This window comes from Macrotis lagotis, chromosome 1 (assembly GCF_037893015.1).
Source record: "Macrotis lagotis isolate mMagLag1 chromosome 1, bilby.v1.9.chrom.fasta, whole genome shotgun sequence".
NCBI classification, from domain to species: domain Eukaryota; kingdom Metazoa; phylum Chordata; class Mammalia; order Peramelemorphia; family Peramelidae; genus Macrotis; species Macrotis lagotis.
This window is the reverse complement of record NC_133658.1, coordinates 372668090-372684945: the sequence shown is the minus strand read 5'-3', so window position 1 is coordinate 372684945 and position 16856 is coordinate 372668090. Positions and strand designations below refer to the sequence as shown.

At 36.6% G+C, this 16856-nt stretch overlaps 1 protein-coding gene across 6 annotated transcripts in view; it reads right to left on the bottom strand.

Moving 5' to 3' along the window:
* Positions 1–560: 560 nt before the first annotated feature.
* FBXW11 (F-box and WD repeat domain containing 11) overlaps positions 561–16856 on the bottom strand; it is a 95230-nt gene continuing 78934 nt past the window's right edge. For 4 of the 6 annotated variants that reach the window (XM_074212420.1, XM_074212421.1, XM_074212419.1 and 1 more), the window contains 5 exons: positions 16135–16253; positions 14942–15052; positions 14244–14322; positions 12897–13083; positions 571–8704 (listed from right to left, as the gene is read on the bottom strand). In XM_074212420.1, the coding sequence (XP_074068521.1) occupies positions 12922–13083; positions 14244–14322; positions 14942–15052; positions 16135–16253 (471 nt within the window). In that variant the 3' untranslated portion in view covers positions 571–8704; positions 12897–12921. Of the gene's footprint in view, positions 8705–12896; positions 13084–14243; positions 14323–14941; positions 15053–16134; positions 16254–16856 lie in introns of all 6 variants that reach the window. The other 2 variants (XM_074212423.1, XM_074212422.1) reach the window with 2 other exon arrangements.

Sequence of the window (16856 nt, the reverse complement as noted above, 5' to 3'; positions counted from 1 at the left end):
TCCAAAAGGGAGATGGAAGGAGAACATCTGTATTATTGGTTTGATTATTATTGTTTGAAGGGGAAGGGATATTAGCCTATGCAAAGGAAAAGAGACTAAAGATGGGATGCTACATGTGGGCAACAGCCAGGAGACCAGTTTGGATGAAAGAGTATGGGAGCAGGAAGTAGTGCTGAAATCAGTTGGGAAAGGTAAGTGGAAGTCAAATTGTGAAGGGTTTTAAATGCCAGGGGAGCCACTGAAGCTTCTTGAGCAAGAGTCAACAGAAAGACATGAGAACTTCCTCTTGCCTCAGTCTTTCAATTCAGCAGCACAAAGGTGAAAACAAAATAATGTAAATAATACAATATTTCAAAAGTGTGATCTCCATTAACTCCAACAAGAAATTCCTCCAAAAGAACAAATTACCTTAACATAGAGACTCCCAGATGGAATTAAACATCCCCCCCCCTAAAAACTCACCTCTAGGTCCATCCTCTGAAACAGATCTTGAGATCATAGATTTTGAGCTGGAAGGAACCTTAAAAGTCATCTAGTTCAGTCTTCTTACAGAAGGAGAAACTAAGGTCAATAGAGATTAACTGACTTGTCTAAGGTCACATAGTGGAAGAACCAGGATTTACATCCATGATCTATGATTCTTAAGCCAGCAATCTTTCAGGTAACTCTGCCTAGCTAACAAATGAAATACCTTCACCCTTTTCAAAGCCAGTATAGAATCTTAAAAGTGAAAAAAACCTGGAAAGATCTTACAGGCTTTGCCTTGGGGCAAATAAATACCTAAATCAATCAAAGTGGATAAGAGTAATTATCCAATCTTCTGCATGAAATCTACCAGGAACATCCCATGGGAGTTCATCATTGAGTTATCACCTTCAATAGTTAAAATGCTGTCTCTTATTATGTCCAAACAGGATAGCTTAAAACTTTAGCTATTTCCTTTCCCAGAAACATTTTTTTAAAAGTCCTTTTCTCACATTGTCCATTACATTTTGCTCCACACAAAAGCCAATATTATCTTATTTGTTTCCTCAGGAACAGGAGAAAGTAAAACAATATGACCTTTTCTCCTAAAGGCTCAAGAAATGTAAAATCTTTCCCCTTTCTTTATAGGAACTTTTTAAAACTATCTTTGCTTTCATTTTGATTAGTTCTTTAGTTATGGTGATTAAGACTTCGCAAATACTCAAGCTACTTAACACCCATGTTTACCTATTCCTCCTCTTCACCTTACCCTTTTCACATTGCTATCATCTACATGTATTCCACTCCATATTCACAAATTCTGAAATTCCTTTTGCTGATCATAATCTTCTACCCTTTCCATAAACATTCTATCCTGTCCTTTGTCTTACTATTCTAACCCTTTCCATCCTTATATTACCCTTTGATTAAGGTCTTTCCTGAACCATTAACCCCCACTGCATTCTTCTCCAGTCTTGATCCTTTGATAAACCAGTTCAACTTTACATCATTCTATATATTCAAGTGCCTTACCCCTTTACCTTATCACCAATCATAACTTGTCAAATTCCAATCTACAATTTTATCTATAAACTCTCACCATCCATGCCCTTTGCTCCTTTCTCCTTTTGTTGAGCTATTTGCTGAGCTTTCTCTTTATCTCACACCACTCAAATAACAACTATTTCCTCTTTCACCCCTGTATCACATGAAGAAATGACCCTTCATCCTAGTCAAAGCAAACCCTGTATCATACAATCTCATCTTCTCCCAACTCCATCAGATTGTACCCTGTAACATCCCTGTCCCAATCATCAATTTCTTTCTGTCTACTGGCTCTATGATGCCTACAAACAAATCTATGTCACTTCTATTAAATTCACTTGTTGACCATCTTCATTATCATCCTATATCTCCTTACATTGACTAAAACCTTTGAGGTTATCTACAATTAGTGCTTCTTACTCTGATCTCACTTGTTTTTAAACCCTCTGCCAATCTCATTATTCAACTGAAATTGTTCTCTTAAAGATCACTTTATTGCCAACTCTAAGGGCATTTTCAGTCTTTACCTACTTGATTAACCCTCTTTAATCTGTCTGTTGATTTATCAATCTATCAATCAATTAGGCTATCTAATCCTATTTGATCCTGATGTTTTTAGAATCTAGCTGATATTGGGAGAAATCACTCAGCTGGAAGGATGTGTCTAAAGCAGTACCTGAACTGAGACCTTGACTCTGAGACCACTCAGTACTTACCCCCACATAGAGATTTTCTCCATCAAGTTATATCACTCTATCTATATACTGTTAGCTCTTGGAGTTTGTTTTTTGCTGTTGCTTTTTTACTAGACATTAGGTCATTACCCATTTTTTTTCTTAAGGAAATTAGTACCTGGTTCAGTCTTGTTTTCTTCTTCAACTACACCTCCCCCATTCTTCTTAATTTATCCTGTTTCCATGATCTATACCTTCACAATGCAACAACTGTACAGAGAATGCCTTTTGAGTTCTTATCATCTACAAATATCTCACTTCCATTATCCATAAATCTGACATTCTTCTATCTGACTATAACTTTCTGGCCATCCATTTCTCCCTATGCCATGATCAGATTATCCTGAAAAAGTGTATTCTGTCTAAATCTCTAGACATTTCACTTTTTTCATTTCCCAGTCTTACTCAATAGAGTACCAGGTAAATGTTACATTGTCCCTATCCTTGAATTCTCCATGCTCTAGTCATCATGTATCTTGTTTTACTTACCACCACCCCTCTCCTTGTCTTCTACTTACATGCTTCTGTGTGAAGATAGCATACAGCCCTCACTGCTTTATGCCAATACTTTCATTTTTTATTCTTGGATCCCCCTCTCTGATTCATATCTTCTTTCCTCTAGCAATCTCTGCCACTTCTCTCTCTTCCTCTTCCCAGACTTAGCCATTAAAAAAGATGGGACCATCTGTCCCAGGCTGGATCTTCTCTCCCAACTTTACACTCCAAATCATTTCACTATCATTCCTACTCTCTTCTCACTCAAACTCTCAGAGAAAAAAACAGCTATTCTTGCAAATGCTGTTATCTCTTTCTGTGCCTTGGTCCCTGATCCTGTCTCCTCATAGAGCTTGTCCCTTCAATCATCTTTTCCTTCTAATTTTTTATCTTACTTTATCCACTGGCTCTTTTTCTACTTATAAACATGCTGAGATCGCTTCCCTTTTGTAAAAAAATGAAACCATCACTTGTTCCTACCATCTTATCATTATAATCCTCTCATCTATACTTGCCTCTTCATTCTCTCACCCCATTCTCACTGCTCAGTTTCTATTACAGGCTTTCAACTTCACCACTTAGTTGAAATTGTTCTTTCCAAGGTTACCTCAAACCTTTGAGATTATTGATCACCTCCTCTTTTAAAAACTCCTGGATTTTCATGACTATGTTCTTTGCTGGCTCTCCTGATTGCTCAGTTTCCAATTTCTTGGAAAAGGTCATAATCCAAGTCCCAATAGGAGGGGGAACTCTTCCTTATGTCCTCTTCTTTCTACATTTTTAAACATCTCAACTGCCATGGATGTAACTATCAGCTCTAAACAAATAATTCCAATCCCCCTCAATCATTAGTACTTGTATCGGACATCTCCATTTTCCCCAAGCCATACTTTCTTACAAGCTATCCTTCAGATAATTCAGGTTCCTTCTTCCCCTCCTCCTCATCCCTTAAATATAATTACTTACCAGGTTCTCTGGTCTAGTCTACACATTTCCTTCTATTAACAACTCACACCAGAATAATTTCCATGTTGGGAGCAGCCAGGTGAAGCAGTAGATAAAGAGTACTAGTCTTCAAGTCAGGACAGGAATTTGAATTCCAGCCTCAGAAACTTAACACTAAATAGCTGTGAGACCCTGACCAAGTCACTTAACCCCAATTGCCTCACATTCAGAACCATCTCCAGTCATTGAACCCAGATGACTCTGGAGGACAAAGTGAGGCTGGCGACAGCACAGCACACCCAAACTCAAATCCAACTCATGTGCTTGTCATGACATCACATACTTGCTATCATGGAGGTCTTATTGTGTTTTAATTTTCTCTGGACATGCTGGGTCCCTTCAATAGAGTGAAAGTGCCTTGAGGGCAAGGATTGTTCCATTTGTCTCTGTATCCTGAGTGCCAAGCACATTATCTGGCACATACCACATACTAAATGCTTATTAAAGCATTAAATTGGAAGAAAGACCAATACATCAGTACCAGAACTCAAATGGGATTCCCATTTCTGTGTGCTTCCCTCTACATGTTATCCTTGTGGCATTCTTTTAAAAGTTCTCATATTATTTTCATTTCAACAGAACTTTCTTTATATTTAAGGTCATCTAATCCTGAGCTAGAATTTTTTAAAAGATAAATTTATTTGAATTTAATGACACTTTAGTTACAAAGAATTATTTGCCAACCATAATTATTAAGAACAAAAGCAAAGAATCAGAACAATCCTGCAACACAAAAAAGTGTGCAATGATAGGTCAAAGTCCTTGTGTTAAAATGAATACATTTCACTCAAAGGAGAGGTCCTTAGAACCCCTTCCACCTCTTAACTTCCATATAATTTTGCCTGGTTGAAAGAAATTAGAAGAGGGGGAAAAGAGTTTTAACAGACAGACTCACTCTTCATTCAGTGGGGCAAAGCCCTATAGATATTTGTGACAACAAAGATGATGAGAATAAAACCATTAAAAAAGGAGGAAAAGAACTCTAATGAAGAATAAACTGGGACCACCCTAGTACATGCCAAATGACCATATCTATTTTCGTAGGACATGAAGGCATCACTGTATTCCAGCACAATAAAATAAGAAAGTTCCTATTATGATACCTCAAAGAACTATTAAAAAGGTTACAGATATATTTCAAAAAGATTTCCATTCAAAATGATTAAACTTAGAAAGCTAACAAGATTTTAGCTACTTGAAAAATCTGCCTCCTCTTAACAATGTTTACCAGTGGTGCCTCATGCCTAGGAGTGAGGTACCCCTATCTTGTAAATTGTATATTGCAAGGTTCGTGAATAAAATGTACAATTTTCTCAAAAAAAAAAATAATGTTCCAGTTATCTAGGATTTTAATGTACTCAATGTGGAAGAGTTAGGTGGTGCTGTGGATAGAATGCTGACCCTGAAGTCAATCTTGAGTTCAAATCTGGTCTTGGATATCTAAACTAACTGTGTAATCCTGGGAAATTCACTTAACCCTGTTTGTCACAATTTCCTCCAAGATAAAATGATCTGGAGAAGGAAATGGAAAGATGCTCGAATATCTCTGCCAAGAAAATCCCAAAATGAAGTCTTGAAGAGCTGGACACAATTCAGCAACAATACACTAAATATACATAACTGACTTATCAAGAAATTTTTAACTACCACGAATGGGCTTTAAAATCTACCAGTGCTCTTTGTGACTTGGAGTAGGTGGTCTATGTGGATAAGTTTACTTGGGTGGGAAAAAGTTTTTTCACAAACTTCAAATTGAAATTTAGCTCTTCCTATTCTTTAAATAATATGATTATGCAAACACCAGATTTACAGAGAAGGCCATGACACAAAAATGTTTGAGAGCCCTGCCTGAGAAGATGATTCAAATAAATCCTCATGATTCATTACCATGAGCCACAAGATCTCATTCTTGATGCACAAAAGCTGAATGGGCTCCAGCTGGCTGTTCCATACCTGCCTTCATCTAACTCTTTCATAGTGACAAGATCAAAAAGTTTAATTTTCACTGAAATCGAAATGACACAAAGAGCACTTAAAGGTGACTGTTTCATATTTCATCCCTTAACTATAAAGCTCAATATTCTGGGGAAGAAATCTGGCATATGGGATAAGGCAATCTTGCCAAGGAGAAGTATGGGATAGCCTGACCCCAAAAGCCACAAGGTTCAAGTCAGCTTTCTAGCTAATACCTTTCAAGGTATGCAATTGCATCATCACAGGCATAGCTCTCCTTTGCTGAAAGCACTTGACCTTCAACCTCATTTTACAATGCAGATGTTTTAAAAAAAATTATACCACTTGGTTACATGTGACTGAATTATTGATAACATATTACAGTTTGTTTTACAAATTCTTTAACAGAGTTGTAGAGGAGGAATATTTTATTAAGATTATTACTTTCAAATACTATCTTATGGATCAAACGCATGAAGCCAAATTAGCTGTAATGCAGAATGCCTATACTTATTCTTGATATTAGTTAGCAATTTTATGGACAAAGGTCAAACTTTTTTTTTTATTAAGCACATTCCACAGTACAAAGCTTTAGGTCATGAACAATATCTGTACAATTAACAGTTTCAATAAGTTGTTCAGACACAAACTTATTTCAAACAGATAATTGGCAAACATAATTAATTACAAGTTAGAAGTAGACTATCCCAGTGCTTTGAAACATTAATATAGCAGTAATGTACAATTGCTCAATTATGGTTAGCAAAACCAAAATCCAGAGTGCAGCCAGGAATTGCTACTTATGAATCCTCAAAATCAGATTCATTGGGTGCCTAAGACAAAGTCCACTGCTATGGTTTAATAAGCACAATCCAAAAATTGTGTGCACGTTCAAACACCATGATCTCCCAAGGAAAAGGAGGAATTTCCATTTTACACATGCATAAAAAAAGGACACTGCTCTCTGAGAAACAATTTGCTGTCATTTTCTTCTGGGCTGCAAGAGCTTCTATTCTTAGCCGGTTTAATATTAAAGCTATAAGATGAAAAATGTTAAAAGTAAGCCACTTTCACGAACTACTGTCAAGCTTACAAAACTGTGATCTTACTTCTGCACTTTGAGAGACTATCATCCCAAAGAAAGAAATCACTTGTAACATATAGGAGGAAGCTTTAACTGAAGGAAAAAAAGAAAGAAAAAGCTACACATTGATCCCAACACTTTTCTGGATGCAAAGTATAAAATATAGCAAAGCAATCTGCCCTTTGGTAGTATCTGTGTGTGCTTTCGCTGGGAAGAGGTTTGATGCACAAGAGGATGCCACTGCTAGCCATGCTTGTTCACTGCATTTTAATATTATTTTATTGGTCCTTTAAATACCATGGACATTCCTGGATTAAAACAAATGTCAAAGGACAAATGAAACATAACATTATACATGGAAAAAAAAGCGCCACCTGATCCTTCAGTGCCAATAAGATCTCCACAGACAGCCAATGTGACAATGTCATTCACATCATTTGTTTAAAGTTGTAGTAATACAAAACAAATCAAGAAAAATGACATTTGTGAGTAGTTCTTCCAACAGAAGCATGCCACTAAATACACTGAGACTAAAAATAAACACAACCGAAGATGGGGCCCTCAAAGAGCCCGGTTGATGAAGAAGATGCCCAAGAACATAACCACAAAGGAACCACTCATACCAGCACACAAACCACGCACTGGGCCTGGGCAAGGGCCTGATGACTAGACTGTTCAAACCATCTAGACCCAGATAGAGACATGGGAGCCATCACAGTCTCCACCCTTGATAGAATTTCTACTTCAATTCAGATAGAGTAAAATTAAAAATATAAATACATTTAAATTTTGACTCAAGGGTATGAGTCTAGTAAATGCTACCAAAAAAAGAAAAGAAAAAAGCTAACTTGTGAGTACTTCAGGATACCATTAAGAAAACAAACAAAAATAATTTTTAAAGTTACATCTATTGTATGTACTGAAGAAACAAAATATTTTAATTTTTTTTTAAGTTTAGAAATTACAGTTTAAAAACATAGTTCCCATTAAAAAAAACTTTTATGAATACTGCACAGAGGATTCTAGAAAATCCACATGAACCCCTGGGTGCCAGTCATTGAGAATATCCCATGGCTAAGTGCTAACACGGTATGCATTAGTGTCTAGGGATCAGGAGACCCTGACTCCAAACACCTTGAGGTTAAACTGTTATGTACATTCTATCTACATGCTGAATACAGTATTTTAAATTAGGAGGCAAGCACTCATGTAAAGGTATGACTATATCAAACATCAGTAAAACAGAGAAAAGCATGAGAGGGCTGTTAATAAAAGAAAAGCCAGTGCCATATTACCAGTTGGCAGATAATATCACCTGGTTTACAATTCTTTAAATTAAAAGAAATAAGTGGAGCAGAAATAAAGAAAAATCCAAAAATATTATTAAACAATCCAGAAATATTTCCAAACGCCCAATAACACTCCTTACAAAACAAGTTCTCGATGCAGAATAACTCATACAGTCAAAGGAGGATGCCGACTTCTGAAAGGAACAATGTACATTCTGGGCATGTGTTTGGCACCCTAATTTCATTGGAGAATGTGATGTTCTTTAAAGTCAGACCAAAGTGCAAAGTAATATAAATTAGGCCAAGTCTTTTCTTGAATTTTCATTTACTTCTGTAAAACAGATTGTAAATTCAGTTTATATGAAAAATTTACAGTTGAAGCATTAGATTTTTTCATGGCAGGAAAGGAAGGACAGGCTTTTTCTTATCTACTTGAAGTTGACAGGACTGTCTTAAATGCCTCCAAGTAAATAGTCAGGAGTCAGAGATCGCAAGAAAAATGAGGAGAATTTAGAGTTGTGCTGCTTTGCATCTACACAGCATCTAGAACCAATTCCAACTTCATACTCAGCTGTGAATGAACACCCGTGGGCATTGTGATAGCTGTGTAGCCAGTAGTTCAAGACTATGGAACCCTGAAAAAAATGAAGAACACATGTATTAGATGTAATAACATTTACCTCTCTGCTACCCACCCCATCATCAAAATTTAAAACCTCCTCTTTTCAACAGGATCTAACTGATCAAATATTCTGAGAAAGAAGAATATGAAAACAATGTATGAAGACTTGTGGACTTGGAATAAAGGAAGATATGTGTGTTCAAGCCATGTGATATTGTTTGGGTCACTTAACCTATCTGTCTCAGTTTCCTTATCTGTAAAAAAGAAAATAGCAGCAACTACTTCCTGAATGAGGGTCAAATGAGTTAATTTGGTAAACCTCAAATTGCTATATAAATGTAGGCTATTTATTCTGAATGTGGATTACCAATGTGCAAAGTCTATGAATACAATACAATATCTACATAGAACTATAGAATTTAATCTTTCTTCCATGATTCTAAAGGGCCATGACATTTCTCTGGTCACACAGAAACACAGGACGTGAGTTAGAAAGGAGATCTCCAAGGTCATCTATTGAGTGCAACCTGAACTTGACAAAAATCATCTTCAAATCTCCTGAAAGCAGCTATCCAGTCTTCACTTGAAGACTTCCAGTGGTGAGAAAACTGCCATTTCCTGAAGAAATCATTTCCACTGGGACTGCTCTGAGAAGAAGATTCTACTAATAGAATGCAAGGTACCAAGAATTTCATATATTTTAAAAAACTCACTGAAAATGGTAATATGATATATAAGTGAAGCACTAGGAGAAAAAGGAGGCCTGATTCTGGGCTTGGCACTGGCATTAGTTCAGAGGAGGGAGAAAGCATAACTATTTGAATGGAACAAAAAAGTTAAGTGGCATCTAATTAGGGCTTTCTTTTAAAAGATAGGCAGAATTTTGACAAGTAGTGATTCTTTCCCTATTGTATAACATTGGGAATATAATGCATTTCAAAAGGGTAGCACAGAACTGCAGAAAGAACTTTACTGATATTCAAAGGACCTGGGCTCTAGTCCTGGTTTTGGCACCAACACTGCACAATTCCATTCCACTTGTGTGATCAGTGGGTTCTTCTTGGGGTAACTCCCAGTTCAAATAGTCTGTTCAAGCTATAACTCCTGCTAATCCATCTTAAGTCTTATGGTCCACAGTGGCTAGATTCTGCTAGCTAGAAATCCCATTCACATCTCCTTAGCAAAACTAGTCTTTTGAAGATCCTGCCCACACTGATTTCTATAAAATCCTAAAAATTCGTCTAGTCTACACTACATGTGATGTTTGGTTCTATATGGCTTTGGTCTGATCTAAGTGTGTGTGTGTGTAAGAGGGAGGAGAAGAGGAGGGGAGAGAAGAGACTGGGGGAATATGTTCATGAGCAGCAAGCATAGTATAGTGATCCCAGAGACCTGGGCTTGGGTTTAGACTCTGGCACTTAAAGAGATTACAAAATCCTTGGGAAGTCACTTGCTCTGCATATGACTTCTTCTGTAAGACAGGGATAAGAATGCTTATATTATCTACTTTCAAGAGTTGTTATGAAGGAAATGTTTTGTGAACCCTAAAGTGCTAGGGAAACGTGTACAATTAGAATCATTATATTATAAAGACATGTTAAAAAAATACATCATTATGTTGGCTTCTCCATAACCAAAAAAATACATTAAGCTTGAGATTTTCCAGAATCTAAGCAAACATAAAGCCTAAGTAATCAGAATCATTTTACTATAAATGATGATTACTTTCATAATGGTGATCCTGACAAACTCAAAGATCCTGGGATACCATTAACTGCATTCTTATTCTTTCAAATGGGAAATACAATTTATGATTTATGTCTAAGTAAACCATAATACATACAAGTAACAAAGACATGCTATTCCTCAGGTATTCTGAATGAAAGCAAATTTTATGTGTTCCTTTATATGAAATCCATGTGAAACACAAATTTAAAGTATGTGATACCTCAGTATCTTAAAACTTAAAAGAGGCACTATTATCCACCAAACTACCTTCCTGAGGGTCTGGTAAGCTGTTTTCAGAATGTACTAAAAATATATAAAAATGAAGGCTATTTTAACATTTTTAATAGTATTATACAAAGCAGAGAAGTAAAAACAATAACCCAAGAGTATTTTCTCCCAGAGATAAAAGAGCATTAAAAAAAAGAATCTGTGAATAAATCTAATTCCTACATTTCCTGAGCAAAGGTCTTGTCTTACTAAATTTTTGCTATGAGACTTTCACTTCTTTAACAGTGAAAGCATCTTTAAGAATGGGTTTCTTCTTGTAATGCTTAGATCTTAGCATCTTAGCATATCATATGGTAACAATTTTTGTCATGTTACAATAAATGAAAAGAATTCAAAAAAAGGCAATAAAATCCTTGTAGCTGACTGCCAGGGCTGTCAAAAGCAATTTGCTTTGAAGAAGCAAACACATTTGGAACCTTGTAAAAGAGGTTCATTGCTTGTGTTAGGTCTTTGGGACCCACCACCTGAAAGAGCAGATAACATTTTCCACTGATTTACAGTTTATCGTCATAACAAAAATGTAGGAGTGTAGGAGTGATCTTTACAGAGTTTTTTAGTCTCCTTAGATGGGAGGGTGTGTGTTTGGGGGAAGAACAACACAGACACATTGACAGAGACACAAACCACACCCTTACAAGTTTCTTCCTACCTGATGTAATCACATAGAGGTGGTTATTATTGCCACACTATAACTAAATGAATCCTATTTAAGACTATTTTCTATATCAGGAAGCTATTCATAAATATATTGAATTTGTGACATTTCAATAGAGAAAGGTATTAAAAAATATAGCAGGAAAAAAATGTGGTTTTTTTTACAAGTCTCAAATTTATTTGAATTTTGTCCTTTCCATATATATATATATATATATCAAATTGCAGAAGAAGTATACTTCCCCTCTTCTCAGGAACACTGAACATTTCTGTGTGGATGTCTATGGCCATGTTTCTACTCTTTAGGTAGATGTTTGTGGGGCTGTTTCATCTATCAATGATGGATCTTGCCTTTTTTCCTTCATCACTCTCTATTATGTCAAAGTATAGAGTCCTATTTTTTAATAAATACTGAATATGGAGTGGCTAGGTGGTGCAGTGTATAGAGCACCAACCCTGGAGTCAGGGGTATCTGAGTTCAAATCCGGCCTCAGAAACTTAGTAACTACCTAGCTGTGTGGCCTTGGGCAAGCCACTTAACCCCAATGCCTTGAAAAAAAAAACCCTAAAAAAATAAAAATAAAAATAAATACTGAATATGATGAAAATCTTTGGATTTTCAGTTAGTCTAGGGTATAAGCATCTTTATTTAAGGAAAGGCGATTCCCATTAAAGATGGCATCGATTCTGTTCAGTCTCCAAGAAGTGGAATGTCATCAAGGTAGACTTTGGAAAGGTTACTCTGTATTGGCTCCTCAATAGAAGATGGAGATTCAAAGAAACTTGCCAATAGTGATCATGGCATTCTCCTGATTCTTCTTTTTGGACTTGACAAGGGGCAAAGAATTCTGCTCTCTATCTTCTAGCATATGATAATTTTTCTTTTTATTAAAATGAGATGCAATAGAGCAATTTTCTGACTGCTGGTGCCCGACTCTCCAAAGGGAACTTCAGAGACAGTGCTCTGGAGGACTTTTTTACCCTTTGGGCCAGGCAGTCCTGACTGGTAAAAACTTCCCATAGGCCAGAGCCTAACCACACTCTTTTACTCTATCTTTCAACTCATACACCCCTCCATTCCCCACACTCCTTTCCATCTCTTCCTTTGGGGTGTATAATCAAGTCAGTATCACCAATGCTTTTGGAAAGGAAGTAGTAATTTAAATGAAGCCCTATGACTGCACCTTTCCAGATGAACTTAGATATAGGGGAATTCTCCTAGAGAGAGAGATAGAGCATAAACTCCTGACCTACTTTTATGTTTATAAACCCAGCATGGGTGTAATAAATCAAAGGGGTAGGAAGGAAAGACCCAAGGAAGACTCCAAGAATCCAACTGTGATTAGAAGTATTTAAAGAAGGTAACCTATGGGGCGGCTAGGTGGCGTAGTGGATAAAGCACCGGCCTTGGAGTCAGGAGTACCGGGTTCAAATCCTGTCTCTTGAATAATATATTGGAAGCTTTGAATCATCATTATCTAATAGCAGCAAATGGCAATCACAACTGGGAATGGCAAACAAACAAAAAGGTATACCTGATGTGGGCAAAAGTGCAGACTGTTATCTGGAGATGTAAGTGTATGTTCTAGAAGGAGAACGGGTCTCATTCTGGGCACTGGGGGGCACATTTAGGAAATCCCAAATCAGAATAGTGTCATCGTGGGAGCTACTGATGATCTGAAATTCATCAAACTGTAGCCGAAATACCCGTCCAGAATGTTCCTGTAAAACCAAACAAGTCCATTAATGAAGATCTGCCCCATGCCACTAATGTAAAATCTAAACGTTCTGGAGTTATCCCTCCTGTGGCTTTTTAGCACAAGAACACACCGCCATTACTTTTTCTGGTTTCCTGGCAGGTTTACTAGAGCACTTTATTCACAAAGTAGAAATGTGTTGTCTGTGGGGAGTAGTGCCTTCACTTACACTAGGAATTCTTCAAGCCAAGGCTCAGTATAAAGGAGCCCATAAAAAAAAAAAAAAGATTCATTGGATTGGACTGAAAGAAGACAAGGTTCAGGGGCAGCTAGGTGGCTCAGTGGATAGAGCACCAGTCCTGGAGTCAGAGGAGTACCTGAGTTCAAATCTGACCTCACACACTTAATGCTTACCTAGCTGTGTGGCCTTGGGCAAGCCACTTAACCCCATTGCCTTGCAAAAACCTTAAAAAAAAAAAAAAAGACAAGGTTCCTTCCAGCTAGGGAATTCTGTAATTAAATCTTTCCCTCTTTTTAGGTCTGAGTTTCTTAATCTGAAGGATGAAGATAGGTGAGGACAATGGAGGTCCTTAGAAGATTAATATCTTTACTTCAACAGAAATGGTTTCCTTTATAATCCTAGGTGTTTTATTGTATTCATTTAAACGATTCTGAGAAGGGATCCCCATGCTTCACTTGACTGTCAAAGGACTCAGGACACAAAAATTGGTTAAGAACTTTTGCATTAAATGGCCTCTGAACTTTACTGGAGAAGCCATCATCTGAATACTTTGTTCTCCATTCCAATAGCCCATTTCCTCATCTACTCCTTAGATTTATATTGGTGCCCTGCATTTTTGGGTGTTTTGGAAACCTTCCTTTTTGGAAGTAGGCATACCTACTTTTAAATGGCCAGAAGACTGCCCCAAGTTTCAAAGAAGCATTTACAGTTGCATTTACAGTTATTCAATTCCAACTCCAGGGTCAATATACTTTTGGGAAAAAAGGCTTACTAGAATAGAGATATCAAGTTCTCTCTAAGTCAGGTTAACAAAACAAATTCATTTGAAGGTACTTTTTAAGGCATGAAAGCTTTAAGAACTTTAACTTGGGTTGCTAAGTTCACCCACAAATAGACATGTTTCTGCATGTGGTCCCAATACATATAAGTGAAAAAATACATACCACCAATGTTCGCAAACATAATGTGCTTGCTGGTGCCCGGGGGTCAAGAGCAGCTTGCAAATCCCAAACCTTAATTTTTCTAAAACATAAAAATAATGTGAATTAAGATTTTACTGGGACAATAAAATATGGGAAATATAAAACCTCATTTAAGTTCAATGTTTCTTTCTTTCTAGCTTAACAGTATCTACTTTCTAATTTTCAAGGCTGAAGGTAAATATGCATTTTGCATTAACAAATTTAATATTTTACTTTGGATGAAAGCCTTATTTCTCCATCTTACTCTTTCCTCCCATTTCCACTCACACCCCACTGTGACTCCCACCAAATTAAGCTCAGGGAAAATAAGGATTATTTTTATTTATTTTAGCCTTAGAATAGTTGATTTTGGTAGGTAAGGATAAATCATCTGAATTTTACTGAAGTAATAAGTATCAAGGTCTTTTTCTCTTGGTCACTCTACATTTTACCCTGGATGACATAGCAATATTGGCCTTATAAGTCAATGGATCTAATTTGGGTTCTAGGCTCTAATGATGTTTTTCTACCACACACAGGTCTTCTGGACAGAAAAATGTTATTAGAGCATAAGGAAGAAAAATTACTACCCAGAAACTTCTAGTTCCTATATTTCTTATAGTTATAAAGTCACCACTGATATAATTTTAACAATATAGTCATTTGTTTTAAACACATACCCATCATAGGCTCCGCTCACAATCCTCTTGTTATCAAATCTGATGCACCGGACTAATTCTTCATGTCCTTCTAAAACCCTCAAACAGGCACCACACTCAATATCCCATAACCTTAAACAAGAAATTGATGGTAAGTAACTGATGGTAAGAGACTGTGCCCAAATATATTTCTGGTGAATTTTAGCTAAGAAAGGAAAGACCTGGGGGGGGGGGGGGGGGGGGGGTGTTGCGGGATCAGGGATCCCTAATGCCAATCCATAAACCTATGCCATAAAATGAAAATTGCTACTGCTCCCTTTCTCCCCCTTCTTATGGAATACAATCACTGAGAGATGTCTATCAGTTATATAATGACTTGGGAAATTAAAATGCAATAGATGAATCCATACATTTATTTTAAGTCTGTGATTTCTCTAGCAAATATTAGTGTTAAGAGGATTTTTAATTATATATTCTGCTTTTTTAAATTTTATTTTTATAAATATTTTATATTATATATTCTGAGTATGTATTATTCACCGATTTTCTAGGCTATTTGTAAAAAAAAAGAGATAGACTGACAAAAAAATAACAACCAACAAAAAAATGTGGGATGTGAATGCAGAAGAAATTCTAAATATATTGATTCATCACAATGAGGCAGTCCTTCACCTGTGTTTCAGCTATGGTTTAATGGTGACTTGTTCAAAGGACCGGTCCATTGCTGTGAGGGACATGGCATCCCCTACTTAAAAAGAGGGTAAAAATAGAAGACCAAGAATATAGAACATGGCTCCAATGGTTAACTCTAGAGTAACCTTGTCACACTACTTCTCCAGGCATAAATTCTTCTCATTCTTTATATATAGTACTTTCTATGATCTATTCAGAACCAGTAGCAGCTCAGGACAGACTAATTAGAGTTCAATGATACTAATAAAACTAAGACAGTCAGAATGATGATTTCTAACATCTACTGTCAACAATAGCTAGTATCAGATCATCCACAATGAAGATCATTGTCCCAAGATTCAACTTTTAAATCAAAGTCCACAGAATTTTACAATCTGTTGTAAATCAAAAAGGCACAAAGAGAGAAAAAGCAGTCTTAAAGACCTAAATACAATCATTATTTCCCCTGCAAATCTTGAAAAGTATTTTGGGTATAAATCCCAAGTGACCATTGTTCATGTTAGAGAATCATTTCCACTCACCTAATAGTATTGTCTGAGGACCCACTCACAACTAGTCGATCCCTATACTGAAGGCAGGCAATGCCACGCTTGTGCCCATTCAGAGTACGAACAAATTCACAGGTACTTGTGCTCCAGACCTGTGGGATAAATCATACATGTTTAATAACTGAGTACAATAAATACTTCCATAGTACTTTAAAAAAAAATTAGAGACTCAAAGGACATTTGGCTATAAAACAATCTAAAAAACTGGAAGCTTGAAGGTCAAATTGGATGCAGAGAATGCTTTTTTGTCTAATAGTGATAAAAACACTGGCATGGAATACAAAGGGAATCTGTGGAATCTCCATCCCCAGAGATCCTGAAGAGAAAAAACAAGAACTCATCCAGGAGGGTTTAGACACTCATTTGCCTGAAGGCAAGGATTCCTTCCAACCCCCAGAATTCTTAAATCTTTCCTCCAAAGGCTAACTGACCCCAGACATATGTGGGTAGGTGGCTCCTTTTTTACATGTGGGCCCCACCCATTCTTGTCTGTCCTGCCACTATTTTGGCCTTTTCTTCTCCATGACTCATAACCCTATTTATGTAGATAATTTGTAATTTATGAAATCATTTACATAAGACATTCACACAATAAAGTACTTAAGCTGAAGAGAAATGACCAGAAACACAAAATAACCAAGTTGTCCAAGGTTACTTTATTTGTTGCACATTCCATCCTTTACTCAGCTACATGT